The sequence below is a fragment of the Falco biarmicus genome, chromosome 1, assembly GCF_023638135.1.
Source record: "Falco biarmicus isolate bFalBia1 chromosome 1, bFalBia1.pri, whole genome shotgun sequence".
NCBI lineage: Eukaryota > Metazoa > Chordata > Aves > Falconiformes > Falconidae > Falco > Falco biarmicus.
Window position 1 is genome coordinate 113,792,154 of NC_079288.1, and position 25,073 is coordinate 113,817,226.

The 25,073-nt window shown below is 41.3% G+C and overlaps 1 protein-coding gene across 2 annotated transcripts; it reads right to left on the reverse strand.

Annotated features, from left to right (window-relative positions):
* Nucleotides 1–103: 103 nt before the first annotated feature.
* SMARCA5 (SWI/SNF related, matrix associated, actin dependent regulator of chromatin, subfamily a, member 5) lies at nt 104–24,740 on the reverse strand. 2 transcript variants are annotated; one of them, XM_056362664.1, is made up of 24 exons: nt 24,405–24,740; nt 21,849–21,923; nt 18,798–18,964; nt 17,965–18,065; nt 17,182–17,282; nt 15,122–15,301; nt 13,484–13,639; nt 13,249–13,380; nt 12,343–12,411; nt 11,706–11,815; nt 11,206–11,432; nt 9,407–9,528; nt 9,167–9,319; nt 7,839–7,971; nt 7,006–7,154; nt 6,638–6,757; nt 6,299–6,409; nt 5,582–5,695; nt 5,265–5,387; nt 3,897–4,029; nt 2,775–2,893; nt 1,582–1,794; nt 1,049–1,159; nt 104–404 (listed from the first exon to the last, which is right to left on the reverse strand). In XM_056362664.1, the coding sequence occupies exons 1-24, from the start codon at nt 24,528–24,530 to the stop codon at nt 339–341; spliced, it is 3,111 nt and encodes a 1,036-aa protein (XP_056218639.1). In that variant the 5' UTR covers nt 24,531–24,740; the 3' UTR covers nt 104–338. The 2 variants fall into 2 exon arrangements, with proteins under 2 accessions (XP_056218639.1, XP_056218630.1); XM_056362655.1 differs by having other exon boundaries at nt 7,006–7,150; nt 7,835–7,971; nt 24,405–24,685.
* Between the last annotated feature and the right edge of the window lie 333 nt (nt 24,741–25,073).

Genomic DNA, 25,073 nt, shown 5'->3' on the forward strand with positions numbered 1-25,073 from the left:
TATTGGAAAAAGTGTTCACAACGCTCTAAGAGGAAAAAAAATTGGGGGATGACTAAAAAGGTATTGAAGTGGAAACATTAACGAAAAATAGTCACGCGAGGCCTTATTAATAAATGAAGCCTATTTATTACTTCAAGTGTTAATGGTAAAAAAAATTCAGCACAGCTGTTGCATTTAAAAAAGTGAAACTACGTTAAGTACTATGTTCCTAGTTCAGTAAACAGATGAACCCGATGTCGTTTAATGACATAATAGTTGAGCATTATACAGTACATCTTATGAAGACCCGTAAATTAAAGAACTACTTTTTAAATTTATTGATTAAAAAACTTCTGCATTCACAGCTTTAGCTTCTTTTTTCTTCCACGACCATCAGGAGTACCATCCATTTTGCGCTTCTGTGCCTGTAAGGTAAGTTTTTTACTAAGTTACTGTGATACGAAAAGATTGTAAGTAAGCAACATGTTTACACCCTGGCAGCTTTAGAATACAGTAACTTGCAAATGTTGTAATATGGCAAATACACACATCTTCCTCAGGATAGTCATCGTTTTGTATTCTTCCATATCGGGAAGAGTACGATTATGCAGAGGTAAAAAGAGTATAGAAGCAAAGAAGGATGTTCCAATGCTTCCCATTTATGAAATGGTATTTCTAAATACTTGTTTAAATATTCTGTGAACAGTTCTAAGAAACTTTTTAATCCACCACTCTCAACTTTTCTTTGCAGATATGCAGAAAGACCAAAATAGATCTGTGGTTTATTTTACCAGGGTAAACTTACACAGCATACCGTATCTCAGTGATCCGAAACTAAGTGGTTCATCTGCTCCAAAGCACGTGAGCTACAATTTAGAACCTACACTTACTTTCCTTTATTTGGCATCCACAACTGCGCTAGCTGAATGACAGCGTGAACTTTAACCAGCTCTGAACGTGGCCCTCTAAGAGTTGTTGTTTTCAAGTAACTTTAGATATCAGTCGTCAATTAGAAAAGTATCCTGTCTTCAAATGAGCTTTCCCATAGAAATGCCTTTTTAAATCTTACCGAAGATGGTTTTGGTCCACGTTTCTTCTTTTCTGCCTTTTCCTTTTCTTCCAGCTCCATGTTTTCTCTTTCAATCAGGGTGATTAAAGTATTGCATCTCCTTTGCAGCTCCTAAATGGCACAACATAGTAACTTACTACATCAGGCAGCCACTTAATGTAAAAATCATGATGGAATGTTAGAAATGCCTCTGAACAGGCGAGTTTGATAGTTACTGGCTGACTTCGCAGGAATGGATCTGATCACAGATATTTGCTTTTAAAAACATGCTTGTATTTAACTCAAACTCATATTGATTTTGAAAAACAGTACCTTGGAATTTTCATTTCCTCTTCCCCCAAGACTTCTTAGTTTACTGCTTTTGCCATCCACATCAACACTCCACAGTTACTAGAAAGTCTACGAGAATCTAATCCAATGTAATGTACACATACGCATACCTCGGTATTTCAGAAGCTATTTAATTAGCCTGGTGTGTAACTGTGCTGTCACAGGCATTCACGAACAAAAAAGCAAAACAGACTAACACATACCATTGCAGTTCTGGACTTGAGAAACCAGTCAAATCTGAATTGCGGGGAGTTTCGGATACACTGTCTTAATTCATCATAGACATTTTCTTTATCGAATCCTAGTTTGTGAAGCATACAGATCAGAAAGCGATCCTCCTCTTCAGTGTAATTCTTCCCTTTATTAGTACCATATGATATTCTCAGCTGGTGGAAAGGGGCTTTATATCTGCCAATCTAAATAAAACAAATAAGATCATATAAAACTAAGAAACAGTTCAAAATTAGCATGGAACTGTTTTATATGAAAGCAATACATCCACATGAAGACAGGCAGATGAACAATGCCAAGTTAGAAAACTAAATATTTTTAATGATCCCTGGTGCTAAGTCACACACGTAAGGCACTGTGTGTTCTAGGCAGTACATTTACCAACACCATCTAAATTAGTAAATTCTGGTTTAGACAACAGACAGCTTTGTCAGTCATCTTTTGATTAACAGCTAACTTCATGCCTGTTGCCACATACGACAATAGTCAAGATCTGCCAGGCTTCAAATGGCAAGCATCCTTTTCAACACACAAATCCTCAGGAATGGTCAAAATCAGCGTAAGAGTACAAAGGTACATGAGACTGTAGCACATGGTTCAGCTGTGTTCTGGTTGAGTCAGCCACCGTTCTTCCCCTGACTGCACTAGAAGAGAGAACTAACTAGTCAAACCTGAAGCAGGGGGAGGGAATTTGATTCCACTGCCTTAATTTACCCCAAATCTGTTCACTACCAAACCTGGACTGGCGACGCACACAGCAGAATAAAGCTGCCCCTGCTTGGTAAGTCTTCCCTTTTTAAGTGCTCTAAATGTATATATAGCATTTTCAGTTATATGGGTCCAAATGAAATTCCGCTTCTTCCAAAAGCACGTAGTTATGGGCAGTTTGTTATATGGCACTATGAACTGTTTGTCGTACGACAAAAGATAATTGTTACTAACAACAGGTTAGGACACACCAAGTTTTCATCATAGCCATCAGCCAGGACAGCATTTCTATAGAATGGAAAAGCTATAGGAAGCAACTGCTGAGGAATATGCAACGGAGGCAAACACTATGCCCACCATGTGTTCACACATTAGTAACGCTGGCTAGGCACAGTGTCCTTCGCCTCACCTCGCTGGCACAGGGAAATAAAGGAAGCAAGAAACCCAGCTAAGGTACCTTTGTATCAAGTGCTTTTTTGATGCTGATTCGTCTCTGAATTCTGGCTTCTCCTCTTTCTATCTGAGCCATGATCTTCTCTATGTCTTGGAGTTCATTGCATCTTTCCCAGAACACAGCTAAGAAAAGAACAATTGGTTAGTTTCTTAGCATGCATCTTTAAAAGTTAGGTTTTTACCTTAAAAAAAGACATTAGTTGTTACTTCCTTTTACCAGAACCTACTGCTGTTCTAACAAGAGGCGTGCTTTTACCCGATAAGGAACCTTCACTTCCTGGTATCACATGTCGCAGTATTACAGATGCTATTTTGAAGGGGGTAGATACAGGAGTCTTCAGTTTAAACAAGGTGCAACACGTGCCAGAAAAGTTTTTGTTAGTCAATTTCCTTCTCAGGAAAAAACATTCCTTAACATGGAAATCAATACAATGACAATACGTTTTTACAACAGGAAGCAGGAGGGCAACTGGGTGGCCAAATACAAGAGCAAATCTCTAGAAGACAATTGGGTGTTTCAATAAAAGTTGTTTTGTTTTTTTTTTAAAGAGTTTTTCACATCTGTAAGCTGCTATATACTTTTAGAAATGTAGCCCCAGGAATTTGCAGCTGCACTACAGCAGAAAACAGTTCTGAGACATCAGAGGTAAGTAGCCAATTGTTACATATTCCATCACAAAATGTTTACTGTATCCCACTCTTGATGAGGATGAGGTAATAAAGGTGCAAAGATTCAAGAAAACTAATCAGTAGTTTCTAGTGAAAACTACTAAGGAAAAGTGAAATCTCCCCAGCCAAGCATTGTTTCTGAGCATTTCCTTTTGCAAAAAACTAACAAGTATTGAAGACAGCACTATCCAGTTAAGAGCAGATTCAGGATATATTAAGGTGGGTCAGTAATAGTTTACATTCACATTTTAGTACAGCTTTAATTAGGCAGGGGCTAAATATGAAAATCCAGACCAGCAGATCCCAAATCCATCAGTACAATTCCACCCTGAAAGTCTTAAAGAGCCCTGTAAAAAATCCTCCGAAGTAAGCTGTTTCCAGGTTCACAGGCGGCTCAAACTAGGAAAGCAGCACTAGACACGGACTGAGAGCACCGACTACTTAAAAAGTAAGTTACCTGAATACTCAATGACTTCCTCTGGGCTTTTTCCTTCTACTTCTCGTGCTATATTTTCAATGTCATCACGGCCCCACTTCTCATTAGCTTTGATGAACTGGTTAAAATCCCTCTTATTCCAGTTAGTGAATCCCTTTATAGCAATCAAAAGGAAACATTGCACAGAAGTTCAGGATTTGTCTGTCTCCAGATCTGTTTTAACAGATTTTTTTAAAGCACCTGTAACACTTCCATTACTCCAACAGTATTTAAGCTCTGCTTTCTCTGCAGTTTAATGATGTTAGAAAAACTGGTTTTATACTGCTGTCACTGTAGTCTCTCCTTCTAAACACAGTGTCATGATTAGCGCGGCTTCTCTAACTGCCCTACTAGTTTTGGATAAAAGTCTTCAGCTCATGAATTAACCCCTCCTACCAGTATTCTCTGAAAGAGAACAAGAGATCACATTTTAAGAAGAAAAATCCCTCAAGTGAGGCAGCTAGTGTCTATAATGCTTTTGTTTTGTCGAAAAGGCCCAGCAAGTGCCTCATAGACCCCATCAGCCATTTTCCCTGGTCCCCCCTCCCTCAGAAAGTCTAAAGCTTTCTTGTGGTGATATTCAGTAGGGACAGAAATAGTATTGCTGAAGTTATCAGCTGCCAAAATAAGCCAATTTCATCTTAGAAATAATTTCTACAAACAGTCGGCAGTAAAACATTCTGACTGTACTGGTTTTATAGTGAACTGCTCCAGTGCACTACTACTCCAGCAAGATCCTGTCCCATCCCCCCCCAAAATACAATGTGAAAATATAATACCCTAATAAGGCATAATAGGCATTAACCTGTTTTACATCACTTAAATGTACGTGCTGCCTAATTATATACCTATGTAGCTCACACCCTCTTTAAGAGAGGGACACTATCCACTACCAGCCATAGGTTAGGAAAACGGACCATTCGTCCTGCAGGATTCGCTTCCACATGGCAGTGACACTTTGGCAGAACATATGTGTTAAATAACGTGGAAAGCGGCACCTTCGGCTCTGCAGCCAGTCTGCAGGGTCCCACAGCTGAGGGAACATATCACAGCCTACGGTCAGCGCAAACGCGGGAGGCCAGGCTGACACTGGGGTAGCTCTTACTCTTCAGGCTTAAGACACACAGAACATGGGTCAGATGCAGTAGATTCCCAGTGCGCTGATTTGGTGCACGTTCTTCAAAGGCACCCAGGCCCACAACAAACCTACTGCTAAACCTCTTTTCAGCCAGAACAAAATCTGTAGCTGTGTGTGCATCAACCACCAAGAAATGTTCCTGTAATACTGTAACAGCTGTAACACAAAGCAAGCTTCAGCCGGCTTTGATCTCGCTGAAGACCCAACTATACCTGGGTTAGAAGCTTCTCTTTTTCTTCTAGTTCTTCATCGTTAAGAGGTTCAGCCTCATCAATCTTAAGCTGTTCTTCCTTTTGTGCTTGGGCTGCATTTGGCAGATCGGGATTACGAGGTACCTGAAAGGTTTTGCATTTTATAACATTTAATGTTTCACAGATAATTGCTAATTGTCACTTTTCTGTTTATATATCCTAATGATCTGTTCAGCCCAACATTATTTTACTACTTTTAAAACAGGGTGAAAGGCAGGACAAGTGCATACTCTCCTACTATTGCACAACCTTTTGCAATGCCTGAATTCTTTAATTACCTTGTACCCAATTGTTTTCCTGTAGTAGAGAATCTCTTTTTCCAATAGTTCAAACAGGCGTGGAGGAAAGAACTGGAAGTCCTGTACATTTGGCTGTTTTGGAGGCCGTGGTGCCTGAAACACATACAAAGTTTGTATATGACTTCCTTTCACATCCAGAATCTGTTTGCTTGTAATAACTGATTTCAGTTTTTGAGAAGAAAAAAAAAAGCTTTATTGTTACAAAAATGCACTGTCTTAACTAAAAAAAAAAAAAAAAAAAAAAAAAGGGCCTCACCATGCAAGAGACAACTACAGCCATGAAGAATTCTAAAAGTAAAAGACCCGAGAGGAAACGGGAGAGGGTCTTTTGGGAGGAAGAGAAGGCTGGGGAAAGAGCCACACATGCATCCCACCAAAAAAAGTTCCGATGTTCTAAGCAGCAATAAGTAAATCTTCCACAGGTAAGGAAAATTCACAGCTGCTTGAATAAAAATAAAGTAAGAAACACGTTGGTGCTACCCTCCTAACATCTTACAAGTTTCATCCTGCTCTTACTGTTTTGTTACAGAAGTTTCTCCCAAATCCTTTGGATTTTTCCAAATTTTAACTGCCTCCCCAGTTTATATTCATAAAAACTGCACTATTCATTTTTAAAGTCCAATCTCTTGCTTTCAGCTTTAACCATTTATCCTGCATATATGAACAATTATTTTTTTTCTAAGTCAGTCAACTCACCTTGGGTGCTTTTGGCTCACTGACTCGAAGGGCCTCTCTGAAGTAAGCATCCACAGCATAATTGGCTTTTCTTTCTCGTTTAGGTGGTTCAATCCACTCTGTAAATGCCATCTATAAACACAAGTCCCGCCACCCCAAAGAATATTAATACTAAGCCTTGCAAAACATTCAGTCCAGCTCCAAGTTTTATATAAAACTAGGTGTGCATCTACTTCATTAAATAAGTCTTAAAACTTAGGTTTTATAGATTTACATTTTATCTTAACCAACACTTCTTAAATAAATATAGCTCCTTCATACAACTTAGTGCTTTCCTCCAGAAGAAATTTAAGCGTTTACCTTCTGTTTTTCTCTGTAGTCTTCCCCTTCAAAATTATACACGCTGGACTCTGTATCCATTGTGAAATTCCTGAGTGAGCTTTCACCCATCTTTGAAAGCTTTTCATTCATTTCCGCAGTCTTGGATGGGGTAAAAAAAAAAAAAAAAACAACACCCAAAAACAAAACAGTAGCAATTTTGAAAGGTACTTCATTATAAAACATCTGATTTACAACAGTAGGAAAAAAACCCCAAACATCCTTGACCGACTTGAAAACCCTCAACAGCCATCCCCTATTCTCTCCAGCTTACAATCATCTAGGGATTTTGCCATCAAATTTAAGTCTACAGGTGGGCTTCCATTTTTTTTCTTAAAATTCCATCTCACCTTCTTTGCACCTCGTTCCAAAATGTGGTCAATATCTTCATCTGTAATCTCGCTCTCCTTTGAGGCAAACACATGTGTCGCTCCATGTCTAATCATTTGCAGCATTTCATCCTTCCCAAGTTTATTCAGGTTTTGATCCACCAGTCTTCCTGAAGATCAAAGCATTGGAGGATAGCAATTAACTAAAAAGGTTGCATTACAGAAGGAGCAATATAGTATTTTTCTTTCCTCTTGCACTTCCACGTTAAAGCTATATCCTTTTCTCTTGGTAAAGGAAATTCCAAGGCGGGGGAGGGGAGGCCAGCAAAAGCTACCCAGGGATCACATACATTTGCTTTATTATACATGAATTGTGTTCAAGAAACATAATTTTGGATGTGAGGTCTTCCATATAAGCTTTGTTATGGTGCATGTTTTCACAATTTCCAGACTAAAGCTTACTGAATCCTTTTTTCAGGAATAAAGGTACCAATTCCAAGACACCAAGGAGGTTACATTGCTATGACTTCTCCCCATCTATTAAAAAAGGCATTAATTTCTCCACTTCACAGGAGAAGTTGAGTACTTAAAAAAAAAAAAAAAAAGATATCTGATTATACACACTTGTACGTATGTATCACTAGGGAGATAAGGAAAAGCCTACTACGCCTGCACAGTAAAATAAATTTTTTGAAGTGGCTCAGGCCTTTGCACCCTACCTTTGGAGTTCAGCTGAGGCAAAAGCAGCATTCCCAGACGTTTGGACTAGCTGATTCTGCCATAGTTTACAAGCTGGGGCCGGGGGAGAAGAGAATCACATCATATAGACAAACAAACTGTCCTCATATACTTGCCTTGCTGAATGACTATAGAATCTAGCCGGAGCTTCATTTCTGCACGTTCCACTATTCTTTCTTCCACTGTATTGTCTGTGATAAACCTGAACACTCGAACAGTCTTTGTTTGGCCAATTCTGTGTGCTCGATCCTAGGCAAAAAAAAAAAAAAAAGAGAATTACCATACAATTACTCTTCAATTTTCATTAGTTTCAACATCCTAGTTTAAAAAAATGGAATAGCATAGGTTACTTAAATCTTTATAAACATTGTTAACATGACTACCCAGGTAGCACATTCTTATCCGCACTGCAAGTTTTGGGGTGGTTTTGTTCAATAACATCAGCAATGAGTATATGTCTCTAGATGTCGTGTCTAAAAATAGTGTGGGGTTTTTTGTTGAATCACACTGGGGAGAAGCCTGGATGGCTCCTGACCTTATGTAACCTTCTATAAACCCAACGTATTTAGGAAGTTATCTCTGTACTGACCAAAATCTATTGTTCAGTTGTGCCATGAATATTTCAAGAAAAATACAATCCACCACCTCACCCGACTGGCAAGTAGTACCCACTGTGAGAATCAGCATTCTGAACATACACCTTCAGCTGGAACTATCTTGCTTTAGCTTCCAAACGCCAGTTACATCATTCTTCTGAAGTAATTTTTTTGCTAGAATACTTGAGAACCTACCTACAGCTTAACTGAATAATTATGAAGAAATATCCAATATTTGTCACTGAAAGGCCTCCTTTCTCAAAAAACACTGGTAGTTTCTAAACAGCTTTACTTTCTTATGTGATAAGTAGCGCTCCTGACATGTTCCAAGGTTGGAGATGCATGCAAATCAGCCTAAAAAAAATATAAAAGATGTCTACTAAATGGAGCTTGCTCACTTATCACCCCTGTAAAAGCAGTTTTTGAGAAGTTTAATTCAGCTGCTCTTTGTCTCTTTTCCAGGGTCTCAGAGAAGACAGTGTAAACACAGTCACCTCCACTCACCACAGGAGTAAAGCTTTACAGATTGGGAATTAACATGCTAGGGTTTTGGGGGGATTTGTTTTTGTGAAAACCAAAGCAGGGTCTTTTTATTAAATACTGCTAAGGATACTGTAACATGCACCCAGCATTTCCTCCTGCATAACACATTGTACCCCAATGTGACTAAGGGTTCCACACCCTGGAAGCTGCACCGGAACCAAGAAGCAGTCTTACAAATCTTACTTCTAAGCTAAACCAGGAAAAATACTAATTTATTTTGGAAATACTACATCATGCCACACATTTCTAGGAAGTTCCATGAGAAAGAGAAGAAACAAGAATGTAATTTCCATCTGGATTCTTACCATAGCTTGAAGATCTACTTGAGGATTCCAGTCTGAATCATACAGAATGACAACATCAGCAGTAGCCAAATTGATTCCGAGACCTCCTGCCCGCGTACTCAACATGAACACAAATTTTGAGCTACCGGGTTCATTATATGCATTAATAGATGCCTAAATAAATAAAAGGCACATATCAGTTGAACCAAATATTTTACAAGTACTATTTTTACTTAAAGAAACACTTGAAATTTTAAATACCTGTCTCTCGTCATGTGGTGTCTGTCCATCCAGTCTACAATATTCATAATTTCGCCACATACAGTAATCTTCCAAGATATCTAGGACTCTGGTCATCTGACTGAAGATTAAGACTCTTGAACCTGGTTTGGGTTAAAAGCTTTCTTACGTCTCAGTAAAACTTAAAATTTACCAAACTCTGCAAGTCTGTGTCACCAGAAAGGGCAAGCGGACAGTTCCATGTACTACAAAGAAAAGCCACTGGGATTTCAGAACCCAGTACGTAACGCAGGGCTGCAGCTGCTGCTGTCACAGCGGCTGTGTGGGGCTTTAAAACGTGCCCAGCCTGGGCCAGAAGGGTTCCAGGTAACCACAGACATGACTGCAGGCGCTGCAGCCCGCCAGACTCAATCCGTGGCTGTTCAGCCACTAACTGGCAGGCTTCTGCGCTGCCGCCAGGCTCGCCTGCCTTACTGTGTATTAGTCTAGTTAGTGGCTGCCTTTTGGCTTTTTTTTTTTTTTCCTGTTGTACCTCTTATCAGAACGTTCCCAGACACAGCACAGCAAGATGGTAACACAAATATAAAAACGTCAAGGAGTATAAACAATGAAATTTTGAAGTATGTGTTTTGTATTTCAGACACCTAGAAAGAAAGTTCTTCTTTAAGACTTGTCAGTTCATTTACCTGCCAAGAACAACCTCCAAAGAACATAAATGTACAGTAATTTATGCACATACACACAACCATCTCCAACCTATTTGAGAGATGTAGGTAAAACAAAATATTACAAAGCTTCCACTTCCCCCTATATTCTCCTAGTATGATTTTTATTTTTTGTCCTTTGGGACTCAAGGTCTAATAACGAACTCTTTGTGTAAAATGATAATTTGATTTAAGACCAGGCCAATTTTAATTGCCACATCTCAACAAGAAGCCTCATAGCAGAAAGAAACCATGATCAAAAAAAGCACAGTAACCACTGAATTATTTTTTTTCAGTCTTGCAATGATGCATCTCGCCACAGTTGCATGAGTGATACCTGGACACAAAGTACAGATTACTTTTATATTACCTAAGGCTGGGGTTTGGACTTGGTTTTACTTTTCTGCAATGTCTCCCCAGTCACAAACTTTCCTCCACTCCTTTAGCCAAGTTACTTCAGTAAGCATTCTCATTAAAATAATGAGTTAAAAATGTATTCCAGAGTCAAAAATTCTGTGACGACTGAGTTTTACAGTAATCTATTCCAGAGCTTTGTCCCTACTACCAAATAACTTTAAAATAACTGAGTGGTCCCCCCATGTCTGCATGCCTTAAAAAAATTCACTGAAAAAACCTCAGGTGCTGCTCAAAACTACATCCAGCAAGAAAGACCAACATTTCACAAAGGATTTGAGTTTAACCCTACATGAAGACTTTGAATCTGAAATGGTAGTTCATGGCAAATCAAAGGAGTGACTAAAATGCAAACATGATTATGTTTCAAACAGCTAATAACGCTAAGAAAGAAAGCCTGAAGCCCAGATGAACTGATGTTTCTGTGGTCTCAATTTAGCTGGGACAAAAGAAAAGAAAGGAAAAAAATCAGAACACTTTACCATTACAAAAAGCCATAATTGACCCAATTATTTATGAAGGCACTTCACAAATTGTTTTTAAGATACTGTGCTTGACAAGCTGGTATCATGCTAGAAAACAACAATAATCCTGGCTAAAGTGTGCTGGTTTTTGCTCAGGATGCATGAAAACATTAAGAAGCATCAACTTTCATTTCTATTGTTGAACCAAACAACCCTCAAACAACAACAAGATGCATACCTTGTTCTTTCAACTTAGGTAGCAATTTGTCCAATACTACCATTTTGCCACTGTTGGTGACCAGATGCATATCTGTTGTGTAAGGTGGACCAGGTTCTGCTCCATCAAAAAGATACGGATGATTGCAACACTTCCGCAGCTGCATGAGGATATTCAACAGTCTCATTTTGTCCAGCTTCCCAGCCGAATTCAAGATATCTATATCCTTCATTAGGATCCGTGTATACCTACATCAAAGAAAGAAAAAACTTTTTTAACTAAAATGAAGTTGGCCTTTCTTTAAATGGTTAAGTCTAGTCAACAGCTCCCCCTCCTGCTCCTTTCACCAGGTAACTCTCCTTGATATGCATGGTTTTGTCATCACAAAAGTGTCACAAGGAAATATGTACGAGTTGGGAGTACACCAGAAGGAGTTAGATCAAGTTCCACACAATAATCTAGTCACAAGCAGCACATTCCTTCTAAACTTTAACCACAGCACAGTCAAGCACATGAATTACCATTCTCGTTGCATTTTGCTGAGACCCACATAAATTTTAACTTCCTTCTTTGGAGGCAAGCTTTTCTCTACATCAGCCTTAATGCGACGTAGAAGGAATGGTCGTAGCACCTGAAAGAGATACACCATTAAACAGGTTTTGGAAATGAAACACTGAGCGGATCCACAGACCAAAGCAGTGCTGACAGACTGTCATAAATGCTCAAACACCAGAGCCGTTACCAGATCGTCTGAAAAAGCAGTCTATATGGAGAGTTATCATACATGGCAATATACACGTGCTTTCTTTGGAAGACTCCAAGATTAGGCCAGAATCATCTTTCAGATGGTTCTATGCCCCTTGGTTCTTTTTTTAATTTTGCTTGACTGAAATATAGTCTCTTCATAGCCAGTATTTTTTATGTAAGCATTTCAGAATGCTGAAAGGCAGAACTATTGACCCTTCTTCTCCCCTCCAAAACCATTTCCTTTTCAACAAATGGATCACGTTCTAAGCTTGATAAACCTATTTTGAAAGTCTACCACAGTTTCTGGAATAAACTATCCTACCCTAATATTCTGTCACAAGAAGCGTTGGAAGAATTATTTAGAACTTAACTTAGGTAAGCGTAACACATACAAAAAGCAGAAAGACTCACCATGTGAAGACGTTCCACCAACTTTTGATCCCCTAGACAATTGTTTGTATCAAACCATGAATCAAAGTCCTGTATCAACAAAATCATTGGTATGTGTGAGGTTTCCTTTCAAGGTGCAATGCCATTACAATGGTAAATAAATACAAGTGTGATTCTCTTACACAGGCAGTAAGTAAAAGAACAAATTACCCTCTTTGGTATATTTTTATGGAAAGCTTTATAATATGTCTTCAAAAAAACCGAAACCCAAACAAACTAGAAAACCTCTGTACTATCACAAGTAAAAAAAAAACAAACAACCCTCAAGAACCAATACATGAGTCCTTTTCTATTCTAAAAGGATTCACTCATATCACTCCATTGGACAAATTCCATCTGGAAGAAACATACTACTGCAGCATTTGATGAAAGATCAAAAGGAAAAAGTACAATTTTGGTGTAATGCACCACAAGGCTTCCCCCCTGTTTCTACAGCTGTTACCCTCCAAATTCATCAAAACAGTTAAGCACATGCTTCACTTTGTGAAGTCTGTTGCTCCTTACATACTATCTCTGAACTCACAGGAAAAAACTTTTAGATAAATAATGTAACTTACAGTTAAATAAATAAAAGAACAAAGTTGGTTTAGCCCTTAAAGTTGTTTTGAAATGCAGCAGAGATCATGACATGATTTTAAAAACATCTTGTTTCTGCTAACTCACAACAGCCCTTAAAAATGGCCAAGCTGAGAAAAATAGTCTACCCTACTACACTTCGCAATTCTGGAAAAATTTCTAACTGCCAATCTATCATTATCAGTAGTAACTGACACACACACACACCCAGGTGTACGTATTCAGGTCTATTTTCCAATGTGGAAAACCAAGCAAGTTCATTTAATTTGATTAGCAGAAATGAAAACTTACTTCAGATGAGTTAAAGACATCTGGCAAAAGGAAGTTAAGAAGTGCCCAGAGTTCATGTAAGTTGTTCTGAAGTGGAGTTCCAGTTAATAGCAGCCGATTTGTAGTCTTGAATTCCCTCACAATTTCTGATAACTGAAGGACATGAAAACATGAGCAAATATAAAAATATTACTAGTCCCCACACCGCCACCTAATAACCCACACAAATGTCTCCTTCAGTGAAAATATAAATTACCTTTGACTTTTCATTTTTAATCCTGTGGGCTTCATCTATAACTAGGTATCTCCAGTTAAACTTTTTGAATACCGATTTCTCTTTGATAAGCATTTCATATGATGTTACACAGACATCCCATTCTCCAGGCAGCAACACATCTCTGACAAAGGCAGCCTAGAAATCAAGGTTACAGTTAGTTTCTGAGGCTTTGACAAATCTGAAATAAAAAGAACACACCAGCACTGTTAAATGTTACTACTAAATTTAAATGAAAAGATGAAATTATTTAGAGAGGCAATATAACACACAACCAAGGCAAATCCTGACAATTCTGTCAGTGCTGAAGCTGCTAAAGCCCCTGGGGCAGAGCACGGAAGGGCTTTCAGCTCTAACATCTGGCTTGAAAACTGCGAATGACTACCTACACGCATAAGGCTTTCAATAGCTGAACTCTAAGATCAGAACTCAAAATTAATCTTCTGTACGTTTGCTTTGTTTTGTTTTCTCTTTTAGTTTAGAAAACAGTAGGGTTTGAATATAAAAAATAATCCCAAGCACAGCTTTATGTGGCTAACTGAACAATTTCTAGAATGCTGACATCCAAGGTTGAAAGCGGACACAGTAATTAGCCAGAATTCAAAACAGAGATGTATAAATGTCAAGAACTTAACTCAAACAAGCAAGAAATATATTGAAGAAAGAATAAAAAATACTGAATTCAGAAAAGATGCACTAAAAAAACCCCACGAGATATGAGACCTGGACCAATGACCTCCACAACTATTTAAAGTTCCATCAATAGTTTTGCAATTTCTAACCCAACAAACTGAAAATAGAGCCAGATGCCCTTAGAATAAAAAAAGTCTGCTGACAAAAGTGGAATTTCAATGGCACCGGTAATAACTCTTCCTTCCATAAACACACAGGTTATCTCTAGTTGCCAAATCTACAGATGCACCATCACATTCCATGTTTTTTTGTTTTCTTTGCTAGGCTAAAAAAAAAAAAAAAAAAAAAAAAAAAAAAGGTAGCAAAGAATTGATACTGAACTAACAAAAAGAGAATGACTGAAACAGTACAGTCATAAGAAACTGAACAACTGAACAATATTTCCTCTGACAACACTGAAGCTGAATAAGATCCATTCATGTACCACTTTTACTGACCAAGCCACCATGTCCCCTCCAACATCAAGCTGATGCCTGTTTTCAGAAAACAGCTCCTTAGTGAGACTCCATAATCCTCTTAAGAGTAGCTCTTACAGCCAATACAATGTGCTGTACCGTATAGAGAGAAAGCAAATTTCCTTTTTTATAGATTTATATATTCATACAAATGACAGCACTTTACATCAAATACTTCATTTTCCTATTTTAAGACTTGTTGGGTTTTGTTGGTCTACATAGTGTACTGCCTTCGCAAAAGGAGAGAGAAAATCTTTGGCCAAGAAATGAGGAGCGTACAGTGACGAAGCAATACCTGGGCAACATACGTGTGATTTCTAAGCTGGTTATATTTTAAATAGGCAGCATTTGTAGGCCTGACTGTTTAACCACTACAAATCCAAGTTAATATCCTTCCCTGTGAACAAAAGGTAAAGGACAGCAAGATCACATGCTAGATTTACACAGCAGAAACAATCACATCAAAACTTACTCGCTGGTCTTTGTCACCTATCAAACAAACTGCTCGAAGCGTAGGTACCCATCTCTTGAATTCATTCATCCAGTTATGTAGAGTGGACTTAGGAACTAACACCATGTGAGGACCAGGAATATTTCTGTAGTGTTTCATGTATCCGAGGAGAGAAATTGTTTGCAGTGTCTTCCCAAGACCCTGTAAGAGACATTGTGTCAGAAAAAACCACACATCTCTCAGGAAACACCTTTAAAAAAACCCAAGAGCAAGCTCCCCAGTACAACATGGAAGACACAGCAGCCTGAACAAATGAGTGAGATCTATTAAATACACTGCTGCTCACAAAAGGCATCAAAATCTTGGTTAGGAAAAGCTTGTATAGCTTCCCACGTTTAATAAAAAAAAGTAGAGAGAGTGACATTATGAAGTCAGAATTTTGCCTTATGTTTCATATAAGACACATGCTTTGAAGTGCAAGAAAACGTTATTTCATAAAATTTCGATTTTGTTTATTACTTATTTAGATGTCAACGAACTTTAGAAACTGGACATATGCATTCTCTTAAACTTGAAATAAAGTGAATAAATCAAGAACCCTGCAAAGAGGCTTTTACAGGCCACTACGTGATGTCAGTTCTTGTGAGAAGAAAGCCAAACATAAATGTGAACAGCTGCATATGTCAAAGAATAAAACAAATACTGAGCTTCTTTAGATGTTTTTTTTCTTTTAAGTGCTCTGTATTTAACAGACAGATTAAAAACTTGTATTTTCAGCATAGAATTTTAATTAAAACAACACTGAGGAAGACACGCAAAAACCAGATCATTGAAATAATTCAAAAAGATTATGACTCAAGCACATGAGATTTAAAAAAACCAAAAACCATCAGCACAAGTTATGTTTGCTTCCAAAATTCAAGTCTTTGTCTTCAAAATAACCACGTTCCACCTGGTGTAAGATGTGGAAAAGTGTTTACAAGCTGTGTGAAAGGCATAAATTCAAAAGGATTAATATTTAAGAATAAAGCTAAAAATATGTAATAGTAAATATTTTAACTCCTCAACGCAAGATGGATTTTGGAGTACCACAAACCCAAGGACTTAAAAAGTTTCCCAGTTGTTTTTGTTAAAACAAGCCTGCTCCACTTAGAACTGTACTCAGCAAAAAAAAGAAAAAAAATTACTCTATTCCTAAGCACGTATGCTGAAGAAAACCCTTGATTTACTACAAAAGTAAAACATGTTACTGAACAATAATTTAAATTCATTTGTCTGTAATTTATGTTGAAGAAGCTTTATTACTCAGTAATTACCAGAAGGTATAAGAAATACAGCATACTGAAATGTAATTAGATTTTTGTTTTTCCTTACCTGCTCCTTATGAAAACCAGATACAACTAAGATCACTTAGAGGACAAAAACGTATCTGCCCGTCAAAATACTGCAATTTATTCTGCATTCAACCCTTGTCTTTCAGAGAAAAATAATAAAAACAGAAGCAAAAGCTACTACAGCCAGTGCTGACTGAAATGTTATGTGGTCACGGTGTGAAATTTTTAATGCAGCTCTCCAGCTGTATCTATCTTTGCATCATTTTTCCCAGAAAATTTCCCACTGGCGTAGCTCTTGCTGCTGAGATCAGTCCACACAGGACACTTGTGTCCTGCTCTCGGCATTTCACCCTAACAACAACAGGAAGCATTTCCGCATTTGTTGCTCTTCTCATATGTGACGCTCTCTTCTCAAGGACAGCTTGAGAATACCATAACAAAATAGTTACAATTTAGAGAGAAAAAACTGAGGATACTTCATTCTATAGAACAACTACTCTCCACTGAATCCTTTTTTTCTAATGGTTGACAGATTCCCTTGTCATACGCCTATTTCTAAAACTGCCTACACCGTTAATTAAGATGTGTGTGACAGTTGTAATGTTAGTGACTTAAAACGTAGTAGAAAAGATCTGGCAAATTATTACCGCATTTTGTGCTATTAAACGTATATATATATATATAAACTAAAATTGTATTGTATCGCATGTGTTCACAAGTCCCCCGAAAGACGGACTACATGCATACCATTTCATCTGCCAGGATACCATTGATGCCATTTTCATACAAAGAGATGAGCCAGTTCAGTCCACGGACCTGATAATCACGCAGCTTTCCCCACTTAACATCTAAAAGACACGAAAGAACAGATGAAAAGACCTGTAAAAACTTAAAAGAATTTCACCACCCCTTGCCGGCTAATTGACGTCAATTATCTAAGCTACAGAACAAAATCAAGTAGCAAAGTTCATGCAGTAAATTCCCAGCACGAGGCAGACTGGAGACAGCGACATGTTAACTGTTTCTGCAAGCTGCTCCGACAGCTCTGTTTTCTGCAAGAACCCAAAGCACATAAAAGTTCTAACTCTATCACCGCCGCCCAGATCAGAACACAGTCAAAGGTTAAAACAACAGAATACTGAATTCTGTTCAATGAACAGAAAGCTGTTAGGAACTTCAAATTGTATCAGAAGACACATTACATATATAAAAATTATTAAGATGCATACTGAAAAACACTCTCTCTCACCTAGTAACCAAAATATAGCAACTGGATTTCTAAAGGGCAAGACTCACTGGATGATCTATGTAGCCTCACTGAAAATAAACAGTCCCTCCCTCATACATTTGGTCCTATTAGACCAGTGCTGGATTTTCTTTCCCCTCCATCTCCTGTCCCCCAAAAATGATTCATTGGGGGAACTGGGAAAGACCAAAATAAACTTCATTTTAGACATCTTGAAGGAAAAGAACAGAGAGGGAAAAAAAAAAAAAAAAAAAAAAAAAAAAAAAAAAAAAAGGGAAACACACATGATGGAGATTCTTCAAATCGAGTGCAGACATTAGTTGCCTTGGAGCTTTCTGTTAGCAGCTCCTCGTCTTCCTCCTGCTCTGTTCTACGATGGCGGTAGCTGAAAAAGTGCAAGAAAGAAGTAAGTTTCTGGCTAAACTAAAAAGATGTGAAGCTGTTCTGAAATGAAATCTAATGTCACTGCAGTACAGACCACCAACACCCAAAGAAGCTTCTAGCAAGATTCTTCAAAAGAACTCACGTTTAGCTATCAACTGAAATGCTGCTTTTTAACTCTTACAGCCACTAGCGTCTTAATAACATAAGATGACCACGCTGTTAGCAGACTCAAATATCAGAGCAAAGTGACCGGAAAGGGATAAATTCTGTGCATCATTACTGGCCTTTAACTACAAGACTGGCAACAAGACTTATTTAAGAGTTCTGGAACATCTGCCAAACGCTAGACGCGCCGTTAGCTATACGAGCTGCAATGAAGGCAATCCAAATTTCTAGACTTCTGCTGTTCAAGCTGCCTGCAAGGTGCTGTACACTGATGCTCTCCACAAACTCCTACAGCTCACAGACACAAGTGCACTACTTCTCCCACTTTTCCTCATGCTGGAATGCTTTTAATCACGATAGTGCCTTACCACCAATACAAAATTCTTGTAACTCCTAGATTTCTTAAACAACCCTCAACTTCCAGGTGGGCAGTTGAAAAAAACTCGCAATTATATAGCATAAAATACACACCAAAATAAGACAAAAGACTAGCAAGTTTAACTTACGCTTCTAAAGTACAACAAAATCCATAATTACAGTACAAGCTGGCCTACATGTCATCACTCACTCGCCAACTGACAGTAAATTCTGTTTTTCATCCTTCTTTATTCGTGGTCGTCCAGGCTTCATTTTCAAAGGTGAAGTTGGAGTTTTCTGAGCAGCAGGCTGAATGAAATGAGCAAACAGCTCTGTCTGCTTCAGCAGATATTCAAATCTGTTTGCTCTGTCTGTTTGCTGTTGACAAGGAAAATCAAGTGGAACAAGTGTGAGACATTACAGTATCTACTCATTCAGAAGAAAAAGCTAACAAATGCTTTTTAAACAATACAGATTCACATTTCTTTACATACATAGCTACAATAACAAAGAAGAGATGATCAACATCAACAACGTAACCGTTGCTGACAGACTCAATGTTCATTTCTCTTGGGTCAAGGTTAGCCTTTGCTACACAGTAAGATCAAAGTCGCGCGACAGACCTGCGCCAAAACTGAAATCTGACTTTGGCAAAAAGATCGCATGAGTGTCACTAGACAAGGCCAGACTACCCTTAACAACCTTATCCTATCAAAGATGACACTCTCACTCCCAGGAATTTACCCCTGCCCAGCAGGCAAGGATCCTTCAGTGACCTCGCTCATCTCGCCAACCCACCAAGAACTATTTCTTACTGCACTAGTTTCCTGCCTGCTCAGTGAGATACACCACCTCGCTGTGGTGCCAGATAAGCTGAAGAGCTGGCATGAGAGGGAGCAGAGGGGGCAGAAGAGCCCATAGCTACAAGCCAGAACACCCATTTCAGCACCAGCCACCTCTCAGATACGCTCAGCCGACCTAACTTGTCAGCCTGTCCACTTTGATATGAGTCGCCCTATCTGCTGTGCAAAAAAGATTACAGGAGACAATATGAGTGTTTAAAGGGTCCAGTTCCTTTGAGACAGGTTCCACTGGGAATCAACACACCTTCCCCAGGCCACATCAAAACCTTAGAACAGACAATCAAGACAGAAAACAGCTCCAAGCTTAACAACCACCACCCTGACATTCTGCCAGCTGCCACAGCGTAACCTGGTATTTAGCAACTTGCACAGCTACAGGAAGTGAGTTTTCTTAGTAAAAAGGACCACATGTTCCAGGCTTCTGCAAGAGCAATGCCAGCTCTGTGAGCATTCTCCTCTTTAAAGCAAGCCGATCCTGAACTACGTAAAAGACAGGAAAACAGAGTTAGAGAAGAAAGAGACCCCGTATGTACCACAGAAGAGTCAGACTTGCTCTAACTACAGTTCAAGCTTGACTGAGGCAGCTACAATCCACATCCACTGAATTAAGCTTCCCTGTCTATTCTTCATAGGTTGTGAGTTTTTTTGTTTACTTCTCAACAGTTTCTGAAGTTTAAACTAGGTAAGATCTTACTGATATTCAAATTGCTGAACCTTATTTTTAAGTACTTGTTTCACTGGCTGTGCAAAAGAGAAGAGATACAGACTGCTAAGCAAAAGTTGCCTCATTCTAAAATTTTAGTGAGGAATCTTCTGCAAGTTTCGGCGCTGTACACACATCCCCACAACTTGTTTTCATTGCACTTAAGGCTACTCCTTCAAAGGACTAACAAACATGATCAGTATTTTTTACATAGGGGACAGACAAGAACAGGCTGTACTCTGCAACCTCAAGCTCTCCTCCTGTCAACAGAGAAACTTTTCCTGTTTTGCCATCTTCTGACTATCGCGACAGTAAAATACAATCCTCCCCGTAGTCGTGTCTGTCTAGAGACTAGAAAAGACAACTCCAAGTTCACTTCCTTCAGTTTGCCAGGAAGCAGCACAAAGAAATGAGCAGAAGACTGGCTTATTTTCAGTGGCAAGAAGAAACAACACTGGAAGCAGCAAATTAGAAGAATCAAGTTTCATTTTCCTATGGAGAAATTCTACATGAAGTCACAAACACTGGAATTATATATGAACAGGAAGAAAGGAAAATGGGGAGGGGAACAGAGAAAGAAAATGCACGAAGATGGTGAGGAGCAGACAGCTCCATCTCTTACATTCAAGACATTACAAAAACTAAAAAATAATAAAAATAGTAAGTTTTCTCCTACCTAACCCATGAAGCACAGAATCACCCATCTTCAAAAGACTCACAAGGAGCCCAACTAGAATTTCACAAAGAACAAATTAAATTCCAGAAAATTCTAACAAAATCCCTTTCAGTCTAGACAAAGTAAAAGGGCTGAACAGCTGGCCAAGGCTTACAATCAGCACTTCCAAACAGCAAACGTTTCCTCAGCCTCCTGTGAATTTTGAAAGCTAACTTTCATTTACTTTGACCCCTAAACTGTTTGAAAGAACCTCTGCTTATTCTGTAGTCCTCCTACGAAAGCATATTTCCACTGAAAATTAAAGCAGTGCCTACTCAAAGCCTTATGCCAAACCATTCTTTTTACTGCTCACCTCCCCAGCTACAAATTAATGTACTCTTCCTACAAAGGACTGCTACTCCTGTGGTCTAAAAATAAGTTTGATATTATTTCCCTGTATTCAACCATGATCTAAAAAAGGTTCTAGACTTCAACTGATTCCATATGTTGAGAAAGTAAGGTACCAGCCATTTAAATACTTATGGGCGCTTTCCTAGAGAATCTTTCCATTTCTGACAGAGAAATTGAACACTCAACTCTTCATAATCCCCCTTGCCTACAGGAAGGACAACTCTCCAGACAACTTCAAAAGCAACTTGACAGCTTTTCATGATTTTTTTTTTCCTCTGAGACATTTAAATATTTCCCATTATATCATTCTTCTAAATCTAGAGCACCTCACAGCTGCTAGTACTATACTTCCTGGAAACAACAAAACACATTAACAATTATTGCCACAAACGACTGCAATGGAAACGGAGAAAGAGCAGAGGACCAGTGAACAAAACGCTAAAAAGGAGAAGGGTCTGAAGGTTTTTTTTCTTGATATTTTTTGGTTTCAAGTTACTTTAGTATTTTTTAATAACTAGAAAAAAAATTATAAACCCAGTTCAGAGATATTAAACAAGCAGAAAACTCAATTCTATTTTAAGCGGCTGCACAAGTACTGGACAGCTATACTTAGTCCCAAATATTACATACCATTTTCTCTTCATATGTAGGATCTGCTTCCTGCATTTCTTTTTGTTTTCCTGGTGATGCATCATCAAAAGATTCCTGAGATGAAAAAGAATTAGAAAAAAAATTACTTTCTGAACAAGGGAAGATACCTACGTAAAGAACAACAAGCTTGTTTCAAATTATCATCTATCTACATCAGATGGCACAGCCATCTTTTGCTGCTTTGATATAGTCAGCTTTCTATTACTTACTGTAAAATTACCTGGAGATGGATCAAAGATCCCTACCACAGGGTGAGGGACAGAGCTAGATCTCTGTAATCCGATTTAGCTACATCATTAAAGCATCACATCAATGTGAATGAGAGAGACAGCTGTGGTCCAGGAGCTTGGCATGGCGATTCTAGGGTGCTGAGCCAAAACGGTCCTAAAGCTGGCTCTGGAGAGTACTGTGAAAGAACTAGCTCTGGTCCCCAGGCAAGTGTAGTTTCAAAGTTGGGGTGGTTTTTTTTCCTTTTTGCAGGTTACCCCAATCCCTCATCCTTTTGTAGCAAAGGAACAAGTCTAAGTAAGAATCTGGACTGCAGTTTTGTCCTGGAAGCAGAGGAATTTAGACACACTGCATTTGTTCCCTATTTAGTTTATTAAATCAAATAATTGTTGTTATCACCAATGGAACCAGTACTAATAGGCAAACAAACAAGCTGGTTGGGAGGGGGCAGTCCTCCCTCATCCCCTTCCTGCCAAATCCTTTACATACTGCCTTCAATTATTCTTTCAGGTCAGGGCTTATTTATCCTTGCCTTGTTAATAGGTTAACCCTTTCCCCATCATCTCCCATGTTTAATTTCATCTTCTGTTCTTAAAACCAAAAAAAATGGGATAATCCTTCCCTGGTAAAACATGCTAAGGCAGCATATTACAAAATAATTTTGAAAAGGTGAGAAAAGGAGACAAATAAGATGCCTTCAAAATCATTAATAACCATCTGTTTAACTGAGCCAAGAACTGAGCTAAATTCAATCTTCACTGGCTGACACAGAACAAAGGAACAGGAAAGTAAGAAACAACATGAAACAAAGGCAGGCAAGCAGAGCATGGGATGCTTGTGGGCGGTTGTTTCCTCACAGAACTCTGGCAGGTAAGGCACATGGAAAGAGAAAAATCCTAGCAGAAGTGTTGCCTTTGCCCTTCAAAATATCAAGAACCGAGCATAAAAAGTTGCACCACAAGATCTTCTGAACTCGTACTCAAATCTTCTTACTTAATCTCCTACTGGATTTAACCAACACCCACCTATCAGTGACCGTTCGAACCTCTGTACGAAACTCCCGTTTCTCCTGGAACGCCCAACAGGTGAACCGCAGCCAGCAGCGCACCGTCTGACCTCACCACGCACAACACAGATGACAAAACCCCGCGATTTAGCCGACGATCAGGAAAAGCCGTCTCTCAGGGGACCAAAAGGCTATTTCACCCGGGGCTTGGCTCGGTGCAAGGCAACCTCTTCCCAAGGCGAAGCGCCAACTCGCCTCCGCGAGCAGAGCAGCCCTGGCGCCTCGGTGCGCCCGGCCCGGCCCGGCCCGCAGCTGCCCCGTTTCGGCAGGTTCCAGCAGGACCCATTACCCACAGTGCTCTGGCGACCTGCTCCTCCGGAAAACATGGCATTTGCAAATTTATTTAGATCGAGTAGGCTGGACCGCACAGCGTGACTCAGAGCACACAACACCCAGCGCCGCAAGCAGGACCAACCAGTTTCCTCATCGCGTTAAAGACACAATGCTCCGGCAAAATCGGCATCTGCAGGCAGTCGCTCAAACCCCCTGAAATTTCTGGAAGAAGCACCTGTTGCCGAAACAACGGTTGCTCAGACAACGGCCTGTACCCTCCCCGCCCCAATTAAAAAAAAAGAAAAGAAAGTTTTGTACCACCTCAGAGGACAGAAGACCCTACTGCTCGCCAGACTACGGGCCGGCGGGGCGCTGAGGAAGCTCTGACGCCGGGAGGGCTTTTCATGGAGGCAGGGGAGGAAGGCCCGGCAGGCTGCCTGCACCAAGCGGGTACCGAGGGAGGGGGGCGAACCCCGAACCCCGCAGCCAAGCGAGAGGCCGGGGGCCATGACCCCGCTCCACAGAACATAAATAACGAATCGACCAGGCGGCGAGGCCTCCCCCCCCAACCCCCGCGGCCGCAGCCGGCGGAGGAACACGACGTCAGGGGGATCCGCGCGGCGGTGGGCGCTGAGGGGAGCGGAGGGACGGGCCCCCACCCCGGGCGCTGAGGGGACCGCAGGGACCCCCCAGCCGCCGCCCTCCCGCCCTCTCTCCCGCCGGAGCCCGGCAGCGCCCCGGAGGCGCCGCGGCGCACGGCCCGGCCCGCCCCCGCCCGCCCCTCCATTGTCTCCCGCGGCCCCACGCGGCCCGGGGACGCCCCGCCGGCGCCGTCCTCATGGCGGACACCTGCCGCCGAGCAGCCGGGCGCCCCCCCACCGCCGCGGCCCCCGTGCCCGCCGCCGAGCCCCGCGGAACCGGGAAAGGGGGTGTGAGGGTGGGGGGCCCGCCGGGGAGAAGCGCCTGACCTCCATCTCGACGTCGGCTCCGGGCGGGGCGGCGGAGGAAGCCGTCCCCGCGGCCTCGCTGCCGTTCGCGCCTGGCGGCGGCGCGGGCATCTCGTCCGGCTGCGGCGGCGGCTGCCCGGCGGACATGATCCGCGCCGCGGACAACGCTCCGCCGGAACCCAGGGCCCGCGCCCGGCGGGCTGCGCGCTGCGGGCGGCCGCCCGGCGGGAGCTGGGAGAAGCGGCGCGCCGAGCGCGGTGCGCGGCCGCCGGCCGAGGCCCGTCCCCGCTGCCGCCCCGGCTTTCCCGGCGGGCGCCCACCAACCAGGAACCGAGCCGGCTCCCCGCTCTCGCGAGAGCGCCGCCGCCGCGCCGGCAGTCACTGCGCGGGCGCCAGCCGCCGCCTCGCCCCTCACTGGAGGCGGCCTCGCAACGCCGCCGCCGCCGCCGCCGGGGGGGGTCTGTGACGTCAGCGCCACCGCTCGCCCAGGGGAGCGCGCGGCCGCCCAACGGCCGGCGGGGCGGGGCCGCGCGCCTGGCGCAGCGATGGTGCCGCCGTGCGCCGCGTGCGCCGCCGGGGAAGGGTCCCCGGCCGAGGGGGCGGGGCGGGGCGGGGCCTGCGGCTCGTGCCCCGCCCCCCGGCCGAAGCCGGCGGCGGCTTCGCTGCGCCGGGAACCTGCGCCCCGGTGTG